At 43.7% G+C, this 20,042-nt stretch overlaps 1 protein-coding gene across 1 annotated transcript; it reads right to left on the bottom strand.

The window, feature by feature from the left end:
* Positions 1–3,154: 3,154 nt before the first annotated feature.
* Positions 3,155–19,406, bottom strand: LOC125253930 (NACHT, LRR and PYD domains-containing protein 3-like). The gene is made up of 7 exons (XM_048168187.1): positions 19,357–19,406; positions 19,077–19,190; positions 16,738–18,543; positions 15,277–15,447; positions 5,449–5,619; positions 3,690–3,860; positions 3,155–3,373 (listed from the first exon to the last, which is right to left on the bottom strand). The coding sequence occupies exons 1-7, from the start codon at positions 19,404–19,406 to the stop codon at positions 3,199–3,201; spliced, it is 2,658 nt and encodes an 885-aa protein (XP_048024144.1). The 3' UTR covers positions 3,155–3,198.
* Positions 19,407–20,042: the final 636 nt, after the last annotated feature.

Here is a 20,042-nt window from a genome sequence, read left to right as displayed (position 1 = left end):
TAATATCATGTTTTTATGTGTAAAAATAATGTGCAAATATTCCCACACTCTCTGACACTGCGATCTCTCTATGATTTATGTGATTGTTGTCATTTATGTCATTAATCTATATATAGTGAAGGGAAGAGTTCAGGAACAATTTAACTGCAACTGTACTTTTGACACTTATTTTTTCATTGCTGGCTTATTTTAAGGAAAGTGTAGAGCATGAGAGAGAACAACCAATAGTGCACCTTCAAGAGACCAAGGTCCCTGGTCCTCCGCACAGTTTTTGCCAGGTAGGCAGATACATGTTGGATATGCTAATGGTATGGCTATAGTAAAATCTCCTATTTTGATCTTTAATCTCCTATTTCCCCCTCTTCTCAATGACATACATAAACATGTTAACCAAATAATAAAAATTAGCACATAAAACCAAACAGAATAGCTAAAAAATATTTTTCTTCAAACATATTTTTATTGAACTTTATGTATGCAAAGCATAGAAGAAATGAAAATTAATATTTTACACAATTAAATAAGAGGGAGTACACAAGAACAATTCACAAACACATTACTCTACAAATAATACAGACAACCACCCATGAGGCAAATTGTTAAAGCCAACTTTACATCTAGAAGGCCAGATATCCTTTGCACTGTATAATGCCAAGCTATCATAAAATGTCATTTTTCCATTTTTCTTTGAGATTTTATGGTCTTTAAAAGCCTTTCATGCTTATGTCATATCTCATTATAATGGTATATAACATGAAGACCTATAGTTCAATCAACATTGCATTGCTTCCCTCTGGTGACCTCTACATATCAATCATGACAGTTTTAAAGATACTTAGGTGAATTTTGATTACTTGGTGGTTGCAGTGCAATGCCTCGTAAGGAGAGAATTAAGAAAAAGAAGGAGAGGGAGCGACAGCAGACAGCCAAGTGTAGCAGCTCACTCACTTCATGGATCAGGCCAATTTTTAGCAGGGAAGAAGAAAAGGAAGGAAGTAATAATTCAGATTTAGAAAGAGAAGCGATAGATGATGTGCAATAATTTTCTGGTGAACAAGATAGAGGAGCTACTGCAGGAAGGCATGAGAAGAAAGAGATGCAAGAGAAGGAAGCCAGTATAGAACTGCTAATGTAGACCAGGAAAATGTGATGGAGACTGGAGCCCCTGCAGGAGAGTTACTGCCAGAAGAATTAAGAGAAGAAAGCCAGTTTGGAAGTGCTGCAAATAAAGAGAATGTAATTGCAAAACTAAATGGTTTTGAATTGTCCTACAGATCCTGCCCACATGCAGACATTTAATATTTAGTAAAGAACGTGAGGTCTGAGGAGGAATTTAAAACCATATTCCAGAAAGCCATTGAAAAGGCAGAAGATGCAGCTATCTGCATTCCTACAGTACATCCTGGCCATGGAAGGAAAAGGAATGTGCCAGCACGATACCTGCATAGTGCCACAGCTGCTCAAGACAGCCATACTTTCCAAACTGTTGAGGAGTTCTACCAAGCCAAGGTGTACTTCACGTTCCTGGATACAATCACAGAGGAACTCTGAAGAAGATTTCGATGCCCACAGCGAAAATACTGCAGTCATTCCACAGCCTGACAGTTCATGACAACTGGGTGGGCACACCAAACACAGAGGCTGTCCAAGCCATACACACACTGTGTGACTTTTATGGTGTTGAGGAGGAGCAGCAACTGAAGACAGAGCTGAAGGTGTCTCATACCACCTTCAAGTCAAGTGGCATGAGGAGTATGCTTTCAACTCTAAAAGAAACCAATGGCCAGCATGTTTTCCCTACACTAGTGGAAATGCTCCACTATATGCTCCAGTATATGCCACCCTACCTGTATCAACTGCAACTGTGGAGAGTTCCTTTTCAAACATGAGGTTAATTAAGAACCAACTCCGAAGTCTTTGCTCAGAGGAGAGACTCTCAGACCTACTCCTCATAGCCATAGAGAGGGACATCCCAGTGGATCACAGTGAAGTCATAAACATCTTCAAGCACTTGGCTCACAGAAGATTGCTGTTGTAATTAGTTTTAAAGAAGCCCTGGAACCCTGAATATCTATATATTATCTATATAACTGTCATTAATAGTGAATAAATAGAAAGCTTTTGAGACGATTATTATGTGCTATTTATTTGGAGGGGGTTAGGGGTGCCCTTTTCAGTTTCAGCACATGCCCCTGAGGTCTGTGCCCTGACAACTATGCAGTGTTTTAACAACACTATTGTTTAATAACAATCAATTCAAATATAATTTGCTGCCGTGTTTTATTCATATCAGATACGGATAGCGTAAGTAACTAAAGTTTACTATTTTCTCCCCGATCACTGGCCACTTACATACATGAATTTCGGGAGAAATTGATGAATTCACGTGCTGTAACTGACAGGACTCTCTGAACAGCTGCGCCCATTGTTATAGATCAAGACCATTTATTAACGTTTTTAAACAACAAAGCACACTCACTTACACATAGTTGAGAATCGGAATATCAGATAGTTGATGACATGGTAAGCAAGTTTGTGAATATTTTGAATAAAAAAGGAGAAACAAAATAAAAGGTTAGGCTACATCTGTAAAGCATGACGCGTCGCCATGGAAACAAGGGAAACATTCTAAAATAATGGTCGCGTAAAAAACTATTTATTATATATAATAAATTATATTGCAAAGTGATATTTTATTTCACTTTTATTTTCTCTATTTGAATGTTTTTAATGCTGTTATTTGATATGTTTTTAAAATGTGATGTTAATAAAATAAATGTTAATATATTTTAACAGTTAAACTTAAAGCCTAGTTTATTGTCATTTTGTCGGGGTGATTGGGGACAGGTAGGACTCGGAACCCTTCCCTACCTCCAAAGTGGGCAATGGCAGAAAAAGTTTGAGAAACACTAGTGTAGGGGGAGAGAATATACAGTTTGTACAGTATGAAAAACATTACGCCTATGGAGAGTCCTTAGATAGATAAAGATAGTAAAACAAACCTGTGTGTTTGTGTATGTATGTGTGTGTGTGTGTGTGTGTTTGATTTTACAAAATGAAAAACAGTACTTTAGAAAGTGTCAATGCAGAAAGATGAATGTGATGAACAGTGAGAATGAATCCAGCATGTTCTTCATTTCTCTTTACACTTCAAATATACTTTACATTGTGATTCATGTGTGAGAGTCAAATATGATCTTACCACAGTTTCTCCAGTTTACAGTGAGGATCCTGTAGTACATCAGACAGTAGATTCACTGAATTTCCTATTTTATTCTCAGACAGATTCAGTTCTCTCAGGTGTGAGGGGTTTGATCTCAGAGCTGAAGTCAGAGCAGCACAACCTTCATCTGTGACTCCACAATAACTCAACCTGTAGAGAACAATGACACACTCTTCACTCTCTCAGTTCAGATCAGATCAGTTTAGCAGTGAATCCATGATTAAAGAGAAAGTACAAACTTAAAGCAAAAATCAATATGTGATAATTGAGATATAAAATGTCACAGAGCACAAAACGTGTGTTTTTGTGATTTTACAAAATTAAGAACAATACTTTAGAAAGTGTCAATGCAGAAAGATGAACGTGATGAACAGTAAGAATGAATCCAGCATGTTCTTCATTTCTCTTTACACTTCAAATATACTTTACATTGTGATTCAAGTGTGAGAGTCAAATATGATCTTACCACAGTTTTTCCAGTTTACAGTGAGGATCCTGTAGTACATCAGACAGCAGATTCACTGATTTTCCTATTTTATTCTCAGACAGATTCAGTTCTCTCAGGTGTGAGGGGTTTGATCTCAGAGCTGAAGTCAGAGCAGCACAACCTTCATCTGTGACTTCACAATCCTTCAACCTGTAGAGAACAATGACACACTCTTCACTCTCTCAGTTCAGATCAGATCAGTTTAGCAGTGAATCCATTATTAAAGAGAAAATACAAACTTAAAGCAAAAATCAATATGTGATAATTGAGATATAAAATGTCACCGAGCACAAAACATGATGTGTGTGTGTGTGATTTTACAAAATTAAAAACAATAATTTAGAAAGTGTCAAAGCAGAAAGATGAACATGATGAACAGTGAGAATGAATCCAGCATGTTCTTCATTTCTCAGTTGTGTTGAGCTTGAGTCTGTTTAAAGTCAAGAGACTGAAATGTTGATTGTGTGAAAGTGTGTATTTCAGTGTGACTCTCAGTCCTGCAGTATCATGTGACTGAGGAGCAAGTTGGGACAAGGCCATGTTTACCACTGTGTGGCATCCCCTCTTCTTTTTATAACAGTCTGCAAACGTCTGGGGACTGAGACAAGTTGCTCAAGTTTAGGAATAGGAATGTTGTCCCATTCTTGTCTAATACAGGCTTCTAGTTGCTCAACTGTCTTAGGTCTTCTTTGTCGCATCTTCCTCTTTATGATGCGCCAAATGTTTTCTATGGGTGAAAGATCTGGACCGCAGGCTGGCCATTTCAGTACCCGGATCCTTCTTCTACGCAGCCATGATGTTGTAATTGATGCAGTATGTGGTCTGGCATTGTCATGTTGGAAAATGCAACGTCTTCCCTGAAAGAGACGACGTCTGGAAGGGAGCATATGTTGTTCTAGAACTTGGATATACCTTTCAGCATTGATGGTGCCTTTCCAGATGTGTAAGCTGCCCATGCCACACGCACTCATGCAACCCCATACCATCAGAGATGCAGGCTTCTGAACTGAGCGCTGATAACAACTTGGGTTGTCCCTGTCTTCTTTAGTCCGGATGACATGGCGTCCCAGTTTTCCCAAAAAAAACTTCAAATTTTGATTCGTCTGACCACAGAACAGTTTTCCCGAAGAGCCCGAAGATCATGGGCATCCAGTATGGTTTTCCGGCCTTGACCCTTACACACAGAGATTGTTCCAAATTCTCTGAATCTTTGGATGATATTATGCACTGCAGATGATGATAACTTCAAACTCTTTGCAATTTTTCTCTGAGAAACTCCTTTCTGATATTGCTCCGCTATTTTTCGCCGCAGCATTGGGGGAATTGGTGATCCTCTGCCCATCTTGACTTCTGAGAGACACTGCCACTCTGAGAGGCTCTTTTTATACCCAATCATGTTGCCAATTGACCTAATAAGTTGCAAATTGATCCTCTAGCTGTTCCTTATATGTACAATTAACTTTTCCGGCCTCTTATTGCTACCTGTCCCAACTTTTTTGGAATGTGTAGCTCTCATGAAATCCAAAATGATCCAATATTTGGCACGACATTTCAAAATGTCTCACTTTCTACATTTGATATGTTATCTATATTCTATTGTGAATAAAATATAAGTTTATGAGATTTGTAAATTATTACATTCCTTTTTATTCACAATTTGTACAGTGTCCCAACTTTTTTGGAATCGGGTTTGTACTTTACATTGTGATTCATGTGTGAGAGTCAAATATGATCTTACCACAGTTTCTCCAGTTTACAGTGAGGATCCTGTAGTACATCAGACAGCAGATTCACTGATTTTCCTATTTTATTCTCAGACAGATCCAGTTTTCTCAGGTGTGAGGGGTTTGATCTCAGAGCTGAAGTCAGAGCAGCACAACCTTCATCTGTGACTCCACAGTCTCTCAACCTGTAGAGAACAATGACACACTCTTCACTCTCTCAGTTCAGATCAGATCAGTTTAGCAGTGAATCGAGAAAATACAACGTCTCGGTTACAAAGGTAACCCTCGTTCCCTGAAGGAGGGAACGGAGACGTACGTCGGACAGACCAACGAATAGGAATCTCGCTAGAGAGGCCAATCTACTTCGAGTGTAACTAAAACGAGCCAATGCACATTGGCATGCAATCATATGCATCAGCTGCTCGCCTCGCAGCGCGGGTATATAATGAGCAGCGGGTGCGTTGCATCTTCAGGTTTTCGCTGAGGAGCCGAACCGGATAGGCGGCAGCATCAGCGAGGGTACAGCGACTGTGGCGACGGGACGTACGTCTCCGTTCCCTCCTTCAGGGAACGAGGGTTACCTTTGTAACCGAGACGTTCCCATTCAGTCGGTCACGTTCGACGTACGTCGGACAGACCGACGAATAGGAATCCCTACCAAAGCGCCACAGGTTAGCTGAAACCCCTTCCAGTGCTCTGTTGTAAGCCACCTGAACCCCCTTGCCTGAGGATGGTGGGACAGGGCTAACACAGAGAGAGTCGATCACTGCTGTTCCCCAAAACCCACTCAGTGAGACTATTGGATAACACTGGGAAAGCGTAACCCTTTCGCTGGGAAAGGAACGCTGCGGAAGCCACATCCTTCCCCGAAGGAGTTATGTGGAGAAGTACACATATGGACTAACCCTGTAGGGCTGTACTACATATGGAAGAGTCCCTGGGGTGGACTCCACCTGGTTAGGGGGAGACTCATCTGACAGGTGACAGCAGAGCTAGGTTCTCCCAGAGGGAAAGACACGGGCTTCGCCCGTAGGGAGTTTTAAACCGTGGAACCATACACATATGGGATCGCTCACGTAGAGGGGTCACGACATATGGGAACCCAGCCTAACAGACGGTTCGTCAAGGATACAACGGAGTATAGGCCTGGCGCCAGACACTCCGCCACGTCCGGCTGCCGAAGGGGATAGGCGGAGGACTCGACAGGGTCTGCCAAGTAGGGAACTCGACTGGAGAAAAGAAGTATCCGGCCATGTAGCGCATTGCAAGCCGACACTTAGAGCCGGGGCCTACTCACGTGCCTACCTGACCTAGTGGATGCGAGAACACGGGAAGGAGACCGGCTCTACACGAAGGCTATAAAGTACCTAGCGAACGTGTTAGGTGTCGCCCAGCCCGCAGCTCTACAAATGTCTGTCAGCGAGGCGCCACGAGCCAGCGCCCAGGAAGGATGCCACCACCTCTGGTGGAGTGGAGCTCTGCAACCCTGAGCGGGCAAGGGCACGCCCTGGAGCTTCATAACGCCAAGGGCGATGGCATCCACTATCCAGTGGGCCATCCTCTGCTTGGAGACAGCCTTTCCCTTCTGCTGGCCTCCGTAACAGACAAAGAGCTGGTCTGAGGTCCTGAAGCTTCGCGTTCTGTCCTATGTAACACGTCGCAAGAGCGCGGACTGGACAGAGCAAAGCCAGGGCTGGGTCTGCCTCCTCCGAGGGCAGCGCTTGCAGGCTCACTACCTGGATCCTCTGAAGGGAGTGGTAGGAACCTTGGGCACGTAGCCAGGCCGGGGTCTCAGTACCACGTGAGAATCACCCGGCCCGAACTCTAGGCACGATTCGTCGACCGAAAATGACTGCAGGTCCCCTACCCTCTTGAGGGAAGGCCAATGCAACCAGAAGCAAAGTCTTCATAGACAGAATCTTTAAGTCTGACTGATTGCAAAGGCTCAAAGGGATGCAACCCCTGGAGAGCTCTTGAGCACCAGGAGTCAAGGTCCCAAGAGGGTACGGAGGAAGGGACGAGGAGGATTTAATCTCGTCTCGCCCCCCTCAGGAACCTGACGATCAGGATCGTGCTGACCAACAGGGACTTACCCATCTATGTGCGTGGTGATGTGCGGCGATAGCGGCAAGTATACACCTTTGAGGGTGGAGGGAGACAGCCTTCGCTCCAACCCTTGCTTGCAAGAAGGAAAGCACGGACTCCGATCGAAGCATGATCGGGGGTCCTTCTCGGCGAGAAGCGCACCATTCGACGAACAGGTTCCACTTCGAGGCATAGAGCACGTCCTAGTGGAAGGAGCTCTAGCCGGAAGTGATGGTGTCTAAGTACCGCTTGCGGGTAAGTCACCTAGAACCTCCGCGTCCCGTCCAGGGACCACACGTGGAGGTTTCCAGAGGTCGGGACGCGGGTGCCACAGGAGTGCCCCGTCTCTGAGTCAGGAAGGTCCTTCCTCAGAGGAATCGGCCAGGGAGGGGCTGTCGCGAGGAGAATGAGAGTTCTGGAGAACCAGGTCCGAGTTGGGCCAATACGGAGCGCAACTAACAGAACCTGCTCCCTCGTCCTCCCTGACCTTTGCACAGGAGTCTGTGCGAGAAGGCTCACTGGGGGAAACGCATATTTGCGCAGGCCCCGGGGCCAGCTGTGTGCCAGGTGCATCCTGTGCCGAGCGTTGCCGCTCGGTCAGGGAATAAAACCAACTGGCAGTGGGCAGGTTTCCGGGGAGGCAAACAGGTCTACCTGGGCCTCGCCGAAACGCTGCCAAATCAGCTGGACCACCTGGGGGTGGAGCCGCCACTCGCCCGCAAGTGGAGGCTGCCGTGACAGCTCGTCGGCTGCACGGTTGAGCACACCTGGGACATGAGTGGCCCGAAGGGACCTCAGATATGCTTCTGACTCCACAACAAGAGATGGCGGGCGAGTTGCGACATGCGACGGAGCGTAGACCACCTTGACTTGATGGTTGATGTACGCAACGGTCGCAGTGTTGTCCAACGGCCGTACAGTGCTGTAGCGGCCCTGAGCGGACTAGAACGTGCTTGCCTAGCAAACTGAAGCGGGCCAGCGCAAGACGCTAGCTAGCAATTGATGTCGCCAAGGCAATTGATGGGGTCCCGTGCCAAACCAGCTGAGGCCCCGTCCAAAGACCCTGCCACTGCATGCCCGTTGTACGTGGCCCCCCACCCCAGCCGGTGGCAGAGGCATCTGTGGAGACCACAGCATGCCTGGACACTTGTTCGTTCTAGGGGTACTCCGGCCCGCAGGAACGAAGGGTCCGACCACCGGACTGAAGGGTGCGACGGCAGCTCGGTGATTCACGGGGACACGGAGCGTGCCGCACTGCCACGCCCATCTCGGGACCCGGCCGCGGAGCCAGTGTTGAAGCGGTCTCATATGAAGCAGATCCGAGCGGCGTTGACCGCCGGCTGCAGATGCCATATGCCCCAGGAGCCTCTGAAAAATCTTTCAGTGGGAACCGCTGTCCTGCGCTTGAGCGAACGTATTCAGGCAGTTCAACACCGACTGGACGCGCGCCTCGGTGAGACGCGCAGTCCGTGCAACCGAGTCTAGCTCGAGACCGAGATAAGAGATCCTCTGCCCGGCGAGTTTGCTCTTGTCCATACCGAGAAACCGGCTGAGAGATCCTCTGCACTGCTTGCGCTTGCTCTTTTCCCAGTTGACCTGAAGACCCAACCTGGCTGACTGAGCTAAAACCAAGTCCCTGTGTTCGCACAACTGCTCTCGCGAGCTGGCCAGGATCAGCCAGTCGTCGAGAATGCGAACGAACGCCCTGTTCTCTGAGGGGAACAATGGCCGCTCCCTCCACGCAACCTTCGTAAAGACGCGGGGTGACAGGGCCAGCCCGAAGGGTAGGACTTTGTACTGATATGCCCGACCCTCGAACGCAAACCGGAGGAAGGGCCTGTGTCGCGGAAGAATCGAGACATGAAAGTACGCGTCCTTCAGGTCGATTCGCTGCAAACCAATCCTCGGGGACGGACGCATTCGAAAATGCGTTTCTGCGTGAGCATTCTTGAACGGCATCTTGTGAAGGCTACCGGATTCAAGGACGCGCAGGATCCAAGGATTCGGCCGTAGCCCACCGCCCTTTCTTGGGTACAATGAAGTAGGGGCTGTAGAACCCCTGACTTCATATCGGCTGGAGGGACCGGCTCGATTCGCATCCTTCGCCAGGTAGGACAGCAATCTCCGCCACGGCAAGACAGGGGCAACTGTCCAATCTTTCACCTGTAGTGAAGTGGACACCCCTGAAACTTGGGGGGACGCCGGGCGAACTGAATCGCATAGCCGAGTCTGATAGTGCGAATGAGCCAGCGGAGACGGGACTGGGGAGCGTGCTAACCACGCCTCCAGAGACCGTAGCCAAGCGGGACCAAAGGCACCACAGACGCACCGGGCAGTGGGGCAGCGAGGTGGAACACAGGGACCGCGGCTCGGGGGGCTCTCTTTGTGAGGCGGCCCGAAGCGGCGTCGGACAGTGTGCGAGGCAACACTTACCTGGTTCCACGGATGGACAGAGGGAGCAGTCGAGGCTTTGGCTGCCCACTGCTCGCTGCTGTCCGCTGGCGACAGAAGAGGGGGATGAGAGTGGTGAGGTTTTTCGGGGCCTCCCACTGCTCTCCAAACCCTCTTGTGACCTGGAGTTTGAGGAAACTGCTCTTTTTGTGGCAAATTTGGGTACCGCTGGACTCCTTGAGAGCCAGCGGCGGAACAGAAACAGACGCCAATAAAAGGATTTACCACCCGGCCCTCCTCCAGGGGTGGAAGAGCAGCCCCACTCCAGGTCGCCCGTCTCAGGGGGGTCGGGAGGCGTCATCTCCCCGCAATGGACACAGCAGAGCCTGCTGGGCCGGAGTTTCTTGCAGGGGACGACACCCTTGGCGACGAGCAGACTGAGGGGCGGCCCAAGAGGAACTCAATGGTTTGTCATGGGAAGCTCCCCGATCCGCTACTAACTGAGGAGAACCGCTGGGCTCAGTCCTCGACAGTGTCACCGAAAAGGCCACCTCGTAAGATGGGAGCATTGAGAAAGCATTTAGCTTGACAACCTCTCGCACCTCACAAGGTAAGCCAGGGGGCACTTCTGGACCACTGAGGTGGACATCGTCTGGCTGAGGGCCTGCGCCGTGACTTTGATCACGGTTAGTCAACAAGCGCAGCTCAACCCCAGCACAGAACTACCCTCATGCAAAAAGAGTGCCTTGGCCTCACATGCAGGGTGGGTGTGGTCTGTGTACAGCCACCCCATCCAAGAGGGTAGTGAGAGAGGAAAAACTTATGCAGATTTTGGCACTTTTGGCATTCCATATTTATGGCACCAACATACCCCCATACTGCCAAGTTTTCCATGCACATCTGGAAGACCCAGGAAAGCATGGCTGTAAACTCCGAATCTGAGTCAGCATAAGCACACACCATTACAGTGGGCAGCGTCACCCTCATTTCCAGAGCATAACAGCACTCTCTCCGATGCTGCAATCGACGTCTGTCCCTCAGCTGGAGCTCTGAATGAAATGCTAGGTTCCCCTATGAGAGGACCAGCAATCCAATCCAGAAACTGCACAGCTTGCAATGCGCTAGAGAGGGAGGGGCCCTAGGGGGTTGGTTCCCCGAAGGAACCCCTCAACCTCATGTCACCCAAGCCATATCAGCAAAGTAGACCTCTTCTGGTGCACCAGAGAGGGCGCTACAATGGAGATTATGCAAGGGAACCGCGCATCTAGAGCGCCGAGCGAGCGCTGGGTTGCCGTGACAACCCGCGCTGCAGCCCGGCAGCTCGACGGCACACGACACGCAGAGGAGCGAGAGGTTTGCTCTCACTGATCTCCACGGTCCCTCCCAGAGTGTCGGGCAGACCCGCGGCTGTGCTTTTACACACAAGCGGCAGCTGGCCAACAACAGAGGGGACTCAAGCTTCCCGGAGAAAGAAGAGTCACGACCGGCGTGTCGACGTGATCATGTTCTCATATGAAAACATGAAACACCCACGAACATCGTTTCAACACGCGCCCAGACATGTGAAACAGTGATTCGTGGCCGTCAGTGAGGACAGGAACGACCACATCCAGAAACACAAGTAGGATGTCATCTTTAAAAAGATGCGAATCTACTTGTGTAAGCTCTTTCAGGGACTTTACTCTTTTAAAAGTGCTGAAGCATGCAGGGGAACGGCCGCCCCAACACAGACAGGGATTGTGTGCAGCCTGTCGTGTGCTCTCTCTCTCTCTCTCTTTGAAGGCGTTCACTCTTACCAGCCGTAAAAATGGCTTTTCAGCGCTCAAAAGCGCACCGTACCGGCCGTGAGAACAGCCTTCTGATGCTGTCAAAACAGCTATTTGCTCAAAAACGGCAAACTAAACAAAAACAGAAAAAGAGAGGACTTCGACCCCGCTGCTGTGCTGTTCGCCCGCACTCGGAAAAAAAGAGAAGTTCAACCAAAAAGCTTGACTCGTCTTCTAGCAGACACTCGCTTGCAGAGAACAGGAACAAACATCGTTCGGCTCCGAAGCGAAAAGCTGAAGATGCAACGCACCTGCTGCTCATTATATACCCGCGAGGCGAGCAGCTGATGCATATGATTGCATGCCAATGTGCATTGGCTCGTTTTAGTTACACTCGAAGTAGATTGGCCTCTCTAGCGAGATTCCTATTCGTCGGTCTGTCCGACGTACGTCGAACGTGACCGACTGAATGGGAAACTTAAAGCACAAATCAAAATGTCACCGAGCACAAAACATGTGTGTGTGTGTGTGTGTGTGTGTGATTTTACAAAATTAAAAACAATACTTTAGAAATTGTCAAAGCAGAAAGATGAACATGATGAACAGTAAGACTGAAATGGGTTGAATCCAGCATGTTCTTCATTTCTCAGTTGTGTTGAGCTCTAGTCTGTTTAAAGTCAAGAGACTGAAATGTTGATTGCTAACGAGCCCAGAGATGCACCTGTTCTGAGCTAATGCAAATAAATCATTTTGAATTGTACAGCTCACTGATTTTTTTTCTTTTTTTCAAGAAGGGCATTAGATACAATTTCAAAGAAGGTGAAGTGAGAAGTTTGGTGAAAGAATTAAGGGATTAAATCTTGAATAGGACATCGTCAGTCTAATTATAATATAGACAAAAGAAAAGAATAATTAGAGCCATAAGCAGGCTGGAGAGGTGTGAATGTGTTCAGGGGAGACTGAAACTGAATGGGGCAGTTAGCACCACAAAACAATATAGACAATACACGTGAATAGATGACAATAAACATCAGTTAACATTTTAGAGTCTTTTCTTAATAAAATCACATGACATGGTCTTGAAAAACATTTAATAAAACTCAGAGTTTTAAACTTATCATCTTCAGATTTGAAATGTAACATGGTCAGACATGTGGCTTTAGCTGCAGTGCATTTCTAGATTGCTAAAAGGCCAACTTCACTTTTATTTCCTAAAGATATTTCATAAAAATACATTTCTAATAACTTTTCAGAACTTTGAAGCTATTTAACTATTTTCGTCACTGTGACAATAATTAATTATGACTTTACAATAAACTGCAAAGTGTCTGCTTTCAAATGAGACCTTACTTGTGCTTTTAGTGCAAAGGGTTCATGAACTGTATCTGTTTTAGTTTGGGTATGTCATTTTTTGGGATTTTACAAAAGTGGGGGTGCAGGTTAACAGGTTAAAGTCAAGAGACTGACATGTTTGATTGTGTGAAAGTGTTTATTTCAATGTGACTCTCAGTCCTGCAGTATGATGTGACTGAGGAGCAGCTCATGTGTTCAATCATTTACAGCTCAATCAGCTGAACTCACAGCAGCAGAAAGAGGCTGAACACTTCAAATATACTTTACATTGTGATTCATGTGTGAGCAAGGGTGTAACTTTGGTTTGAAAAGTTGGGGGGACACACACCCTCTAGGGGGGTCCGGGGGCATGCCCCCCCGGAAGAAAATTTTGTACATTTTAAAGATAAATTCATTAATCTGGTGAACTTTGAGAGTTCAAAATAAAGAGCTCCAACCCATGTTCTGTATCCAAATTGAACAAAGAAAAAGTCTGTGCATTGAGTTGTACCTGAATCCACTGTTAAAAATAAATCATCCACCCGCCAACCGCCCAATGATATTCTCTGATTTAGATATCTGAACCTGATTATCCCATTACAATTATTCACATGCCCCCCTGTAGGAACGTTTTGGTATATTTTAAATTTAAATGCATAAATATGGTGCATTCTGAGAGCAAAATTAATTAATTAAAAAAGTGACTAGATCAATGAAGAAATTTGTTCTCTTGTAAGCAATTTTGTGCTCTAAAAGTAATTTATTTATTGGTGATGTACATTAGTCACATACACAACATATAGTAGGCTAAATGATAGTTCATAAGTGGTCAAACATGTAGAGTCCACATTTAAAACATTAAAAATATGTAGCAAAAGAGGTTACCTTTGTTGAATTAATTTATTAGCGGAGGCCTGTATCCATACATCTGTATTTGTGCAACTAATGGTCACTCTTTGACAATCCAGAAAATAACAAATGAATACAAATATATAATCATAAGTTGACCAATAAATAAAATGAGTATATAATTCAGCAGCAAAAAGTATTCTAGCCTAATTCTCGAAAAACCCTTTGCACAGTAGGCCTAAATTTATAAAATCCAAATGTTAACAAAAAGTTTAAAATTACTATTTGTATTCCTTTAAAATGAAGAAAAAATGGATTAGATTTATATTTATATGTATAGAATTATATGTATTTATATTAATGTAAGATTAAAAGAAATTTATTTTAAAAGTATTGTGCAGCTTTTTAATAGGGCAACAAGCTATATATACGACAGAACAAAATAGGCTATTAATAATCTTTCAGTGTGCAAAACCATAATAATATGAAACTCTTCATAACAGCAGCAAAAACCGATAATGCGCATCCCGGGTGCAGAATGATGCGCTTAAAGCAATATGGAGTCAGAGCGCGCAGTTGTGCTGCGCATTATAAATGTTTGCGGCACAAAGAGAATCCCTGTGTATATCTGCATCTAACAGTTAATGACATCATTTAGAAACAGCAATAAACTCCAGCAAGATCAAGTTAGTTTATGCCAATTTACAGCCCTATATCTACATATCAAGTATTATAATGGGAATATATATACTGGAGAGTTTTACCGTGCTGACTGTCGTTACCGAACGCGACGCGTTGTTTGAGCGCTGAACAGAGAATGATTGACAGCTGCAGCGGAGGGAAGACGAGTTTCCGTGGACTTAAAAGTTAACGATGTACATATTCTTCTGCTCCTCACATGAAGCTATGGAATGGCTTCAGATGACTTTGAATATAGTGCACGAAAACTTAATTGGGGCTAGTCTATTTCTTTAGCTCAATTACTCGCACTTTTGCGCAATTACCAGACGTTATTTAAATATCGCGACAAGCCTAATTTCCGTTTCATCTAGTTAATGTAGGTATCACAATGGTGTATGTTAACATTAGCTCCTTTCTTTAATTTCACCTGTTGCCGTTTCTGGCATTTCATCGCTGACTGTGCCGCAGCGGCCATACCTGCTCATTAGAAGCTTCACTGAGCTGTTTTAGAGTGTGCACGCAACGTTCTTGGACGCGAACGCGCGCATCGACACAGGCAGGCTCTCTGTGTTCTGCTCATGGTTCTGCTCCTCCATGATGGCGTGCGGTTAAAAAAATCATAAACTACTTTGAAAGTGGGAGGGACACAAACGGGATTTTTAAAAGTGGGGGGGACATGTCCCCCCTGTCCCCAGTGGAAATTACGCCCTTGTGTGTGAGCGTCAAATATGATCTTACCACAGTTTCTCCAGTTTACAGTGAGGATCCTGTAGTGCATCAGACAGCAGATTCACTGATTTTCCTATTTTATTCTCAGACAGACTCAGTACTCTCAGGTGTGAGGGGTTTGATCTCAGAGCTGAAGTCAGAGCAGCACAACCTTCATCTGTGACTCCACAATTACTCAACCTGAAGAGAGATGAAAATCAAATAGCATACTAAATCGTTCAACATTATCAAATAGCTTTCAAAAAGCAAGCAAGTAACTTTCAATTCCAATATAATTTAACCGACCAAATTCCTTTCCAAGTTTCATGGTCAAATTCACTCTAATAAAAAAGGTTAAGATTCAATTAAATTAATATTTATGTATTTAACTTTAAACCAAGGGTCTTCAACCGGGGGTCCACAGCGGTACTGCAGGGGTCAGACAATTAATGTTTGATCAGATACTTTTTTGATCTCTTGAACTCAGTGGCCAATCAGAGGTGTTTCATTCAGTCAGAATCCACTCACTGCTCAAAACACTGGAGTTTTTGTTCAGATCTGAGTTCTGCACGTTCACGAATCCTCTCATTAACAAAGACACGATGCAAGAGATTTATTATTCAGTGTAGAAAACTTTATTGATTATAATGGATCTTTGTGAGATCGTGAACTGAGATGAGTGACAGATTTTTAGTGATTGTAAAGCGAGCGCTCTTTCGAGGTTATACATAATATACATAATTTTTCTTGCTGCTGAGAGGAGCGATGGCCAATTACACGCTGCAAAACGACACATCAAAATAGATACAAGTAATGTAAAAGCAGACTAATAGATTACTAGAAAAATATTCACATCAACATATTTTTTAAAATTCTATTCCAATTATTTGTAAAAGTAATAACTTAATAATCTTTAATAATCTTAAATGTCTCACTGTACATTGCTATTCTTGTTATGGTGGAGCCACTGCTAAACATTACATCTGCTCTTTACTAGAGAATAATTTCAGATACTCAGTGATTTGATTCTTAATCGTCCATCTGACAATAAAATTAAAATGTGAATTTTTAATAAACTTGAAGTTCAGATAAATGTTTAATTGTCCACCTGACTGGTAAAATTAAATATATGACTCTATGTTAACCATATATCAAATGTGTTTTCGGAGATTTGACCTACTTGATAAAATGAGCTGTTTTTCCAATTTGGTCTTAATTTCTTTAATGTCATCTATTTACAAACACATATTTAAATATTCAAATTCCTTCTTTATGAGCAAGAACATTCAACTGGTAAACCTGAATTATTTATTCATGAGCAAATTCTCTGACTTTGTTTGAATATCTGAAGGAATTTTACATTGTGACGGTTTAGAAAACATCAAAATACTGATCACTAAACTCTGGACAACTTCTGCAGCACTGAAGATTTATGAAATTTTATTTTCCTGATGTTTTAACAGTGAAGTGATTGTTCTCAAAGATACTTACTGAACTGATCTGGATTCTTTAATCACAGGCAGCAGCTTCTGAAAAACTTTAATATTTTCAGCTTCATTGTTTCCTAGAATAAACTTTTTTAAATAAAACTCATCCAGATTCTTCTCAGAGGTCAACAACACAAAAACTACAGCTGACCACTGAGATGAAGAGAGTTTGGCTCCATTTAGTCGTCCAGATTTCAGATAATGTTGTATTTCCTCCACTAATGAATGATCACCCAGTTCATTCAGACAGTGGAACAGATTCATGGATTTCTCTGGAGAGTCAATGGTCCTGATCTTCATCTTGATGTACTCAACTGTTTTCTCACTGCTGTCAGATCTGCTTCTTCTCTGTTTCATTAGTCCTTGTAGGAGAATCTGATGAGACTCCACTGATAGACCCAGAAGAAACCACAGGAAAAGGTCCAGATGTCCATTTTTACTCTGTAGAGCCTCATTCACAGCTCTCTGATGCAGCTCAGATAATGAAACATGTTTTGATGAATTGAGTTGAAGCCAGTCGTTAACTTTAGACCACAAACTCTGTTTAGTGATTTGGTCAAACACATTTCTGTTGTTTGTACAGGAGAGGTGCACATATAGAGCTGCTAGATGTTCTTGAACGCTCAGATGAACAAAGCAGAAGACTTTCCCCTGATACCAGCCAAACTCCTCTCTGAAGATCTGAGTGCACAATCCTGAGTACACTGATGCTTCTGTCACATCAATGCCACACTCTCTCAGGTCTTCCTCATAGAAGATCACATTGCCTTTCACAAGCTGCTGAAAAGCCACTTTCCCCAGTTTGAGGATCATGTCTTCATCTGTCACGTTCTTCTCATAGTCCTTCTCATGTTTGATGTTGGTCTGAAGGATCAGGAAGTGTGTGTACATTTGAGTGAGAGTCTTGGGAATCTCTCCACTCTCTGCTTCGCTCAACATCTTCTCTAGAACAGCGGCTGAGATCCAGCAAAACACTGGGATGTGGCACATGATGTCGAGGCTCCTTGATGACTTCAGGTGTGAGATGATTGTATTGGCCAGACTCTGATCACTGATTCTCTTCCTGAAGTATTCCTCCTTCTGTGGCTCATTGAAGCCTCGTACCTCTGACACTCGATGGAAACACTCAGAGGGGACGAGATCAGCTGCTGCTGGTCTGGAGGTGATCCAGATGAGAGCAGAGGGAAGCAGATTCCCCACAATGAGGTTCATCAGCAGCACGTCCATTGAGACTGATTCACTTACATCACACAACCTCACATCGCTCTGAAAATCCAGAGACAGACGACACTCGTCCAGACCATCAAAGATGAACAACACTTTATGTTTGTCACTGGATATTTCCATTTCTTTTGTTTCAGGGAAAAAGACATGAAGAAGATCTGAAAGACTGAGTTTTTTGTCCTTCATCAAATTGATCTCTCTGAAAGGAAGTGGAAATATGAGCTGGACGTCCTGATTCTTTTTCCCTTCAGCCCAGTCCAGGATGAACTTCTGCACAGAGACTGTTTTTCCAATGCCAGCGGCTCCCTTTGTCAGCACAGTTCTGATGGGTTTGTCTTGTCCAGGTAAAGGTCTAAAGATGTCATTGCATTGGATCGGTGTGTCCTCTGTTGCTGCTCTCCTGGATTGTGTCTCAATCTGTCTCACCTCATGCTCATTACTGATCTCTCCACTCTCACTCTCTGTGATGTAGAGCTCTGTGTAGATCTCATTCAGGAGTGTTGGGTTTCCCTGCTGTGCTGTTCCCTCATACAGACACTCAAACTTCTTCATCAGATTTGATCTAAACCTGTTGAGGACTTCATGGCTGTAAAATCAGAATACCACATTATTACAAGAGTTAATAAGCACAATGTCTTTTTTACATTCTGTATCATAATCAATGCATATCTTTTACAGAAACGTTATACCTCAGATCAGTCTGTGTATCTCCACTCAGAAAATGTATTTTATGACCCATAGACTCGTCACTCCTCATAGACACACAGCTGGACTCTGGTTCTGATCTCTTCTGATGAACTGAACTACAACAAAGAGAGATTAAAGTGAATGATTTAAATGGCTGTATTAAAAAAAAAAAAACCAAAAAAAAACAATCATTTAGACTGTTGATACAAAAACTGTACATTTAACTAAGCTCTCTTATAGATGTGTGTCTTTGTGTGAGCAACACTATATACTTTAAAATATCAGATAAAAAAAAAAAAACTATAAACCAAGTAAAATAATAAGTATTCATTATCAGAATAAATTCTGATAATAAATAAGTATTCTTGTGCATTATTTATAGTTATTTAGTATTTTGCCATTCTAGAATCATATTTTATAGAAATGTTATACCTCAGATCAGTCTGTGTATCTCCACTCGGAAAATGTATTTTATGATCCATAGACTCGTCACTCCTCATAGACACACAGCTGGACTCTGGTTCTGATCTCTTCTGATGAACAGAACTATAACAGAACAGATTTGATCCTTTATTATTATAATCACTTTAAAATAAGGTCTTACAAGCATTTATCATCAAACATCTTTTTGCATCCTAACAAAATATCTTGCCATCTTCAGACATTTAACCATCATTTAAAGGTGATTTTATCTAGTGTTTATTCAAAGTACCTGAATCCTGGAGAAAAATCTTCATCTCTGGATGTTTGTGTGTCACCCATGATGAATCTGAACAGTAGAAACAGAATCTGATCTCCAACACTGACTCTGGATGGAAGATCTTGTACAAACACAATAATTCAGCTTTTCCTTAGACAGGATCAAGAGACGCGGCATTCACTCAAATACACAATGTTGTTGTATGTTCACACAAAAGCTAAAATAAACCACAGACAACACGAAACAATATAACCATATTCATTTGCTTCAAAATGAAAAATATCAAATGCATTTCAAAGTATTTACCTCCTTCAGAGAATGCGGAAGTCACCTGTAAGTCTCGTGACCTGAACACTCACCTTGATCAACAATTATATATCGATAAAAAGAACTTATCCACCTTTTCTATCAAGTACCTACACATAAATTCACGACTTAGCTTTTATAAAGGTTCCTATAAAAACGGTTCTGGTTGTTTAAATGGCGAAACATCAACTCTGCACATTTACTTTTACTTTAACCGTTTCTCAATATGTGTTCTTGTCTGTACTTTTGTACTTTTGTTCTTGTGGACTTGTGAAACGTCATCAGTCACTGCCCAAGTACTGTTCAAAGTTCACACAAAGAATATACACTAACAAGAAGCGACACTCAGTACAACGTTCCATTGCAACACTGGCGCCCAGCAGCAGCCCTGC

Source organism: Megalobrama amblycephala, linkage group LG19, assembly GCF_018812025.1.
Source record: "Megalobrama amblycephala isolate DHTTF-2021 linkage group LG19, ASM1881202v1, whole genome shotgun sequence".
Classification (NCBI taxonomy): domain Eukaryota; kingdom Metazoa; phylum Chordata; class Actinopteri; order Cypriniformes; family Xenocyprididae; genus Megalobrama; species Megalobrama amblycephala.
Note: the sequence above shows the minus strand (reverse complement) of the source record. Positions and strands in the feature narration are given on the sequence as shown.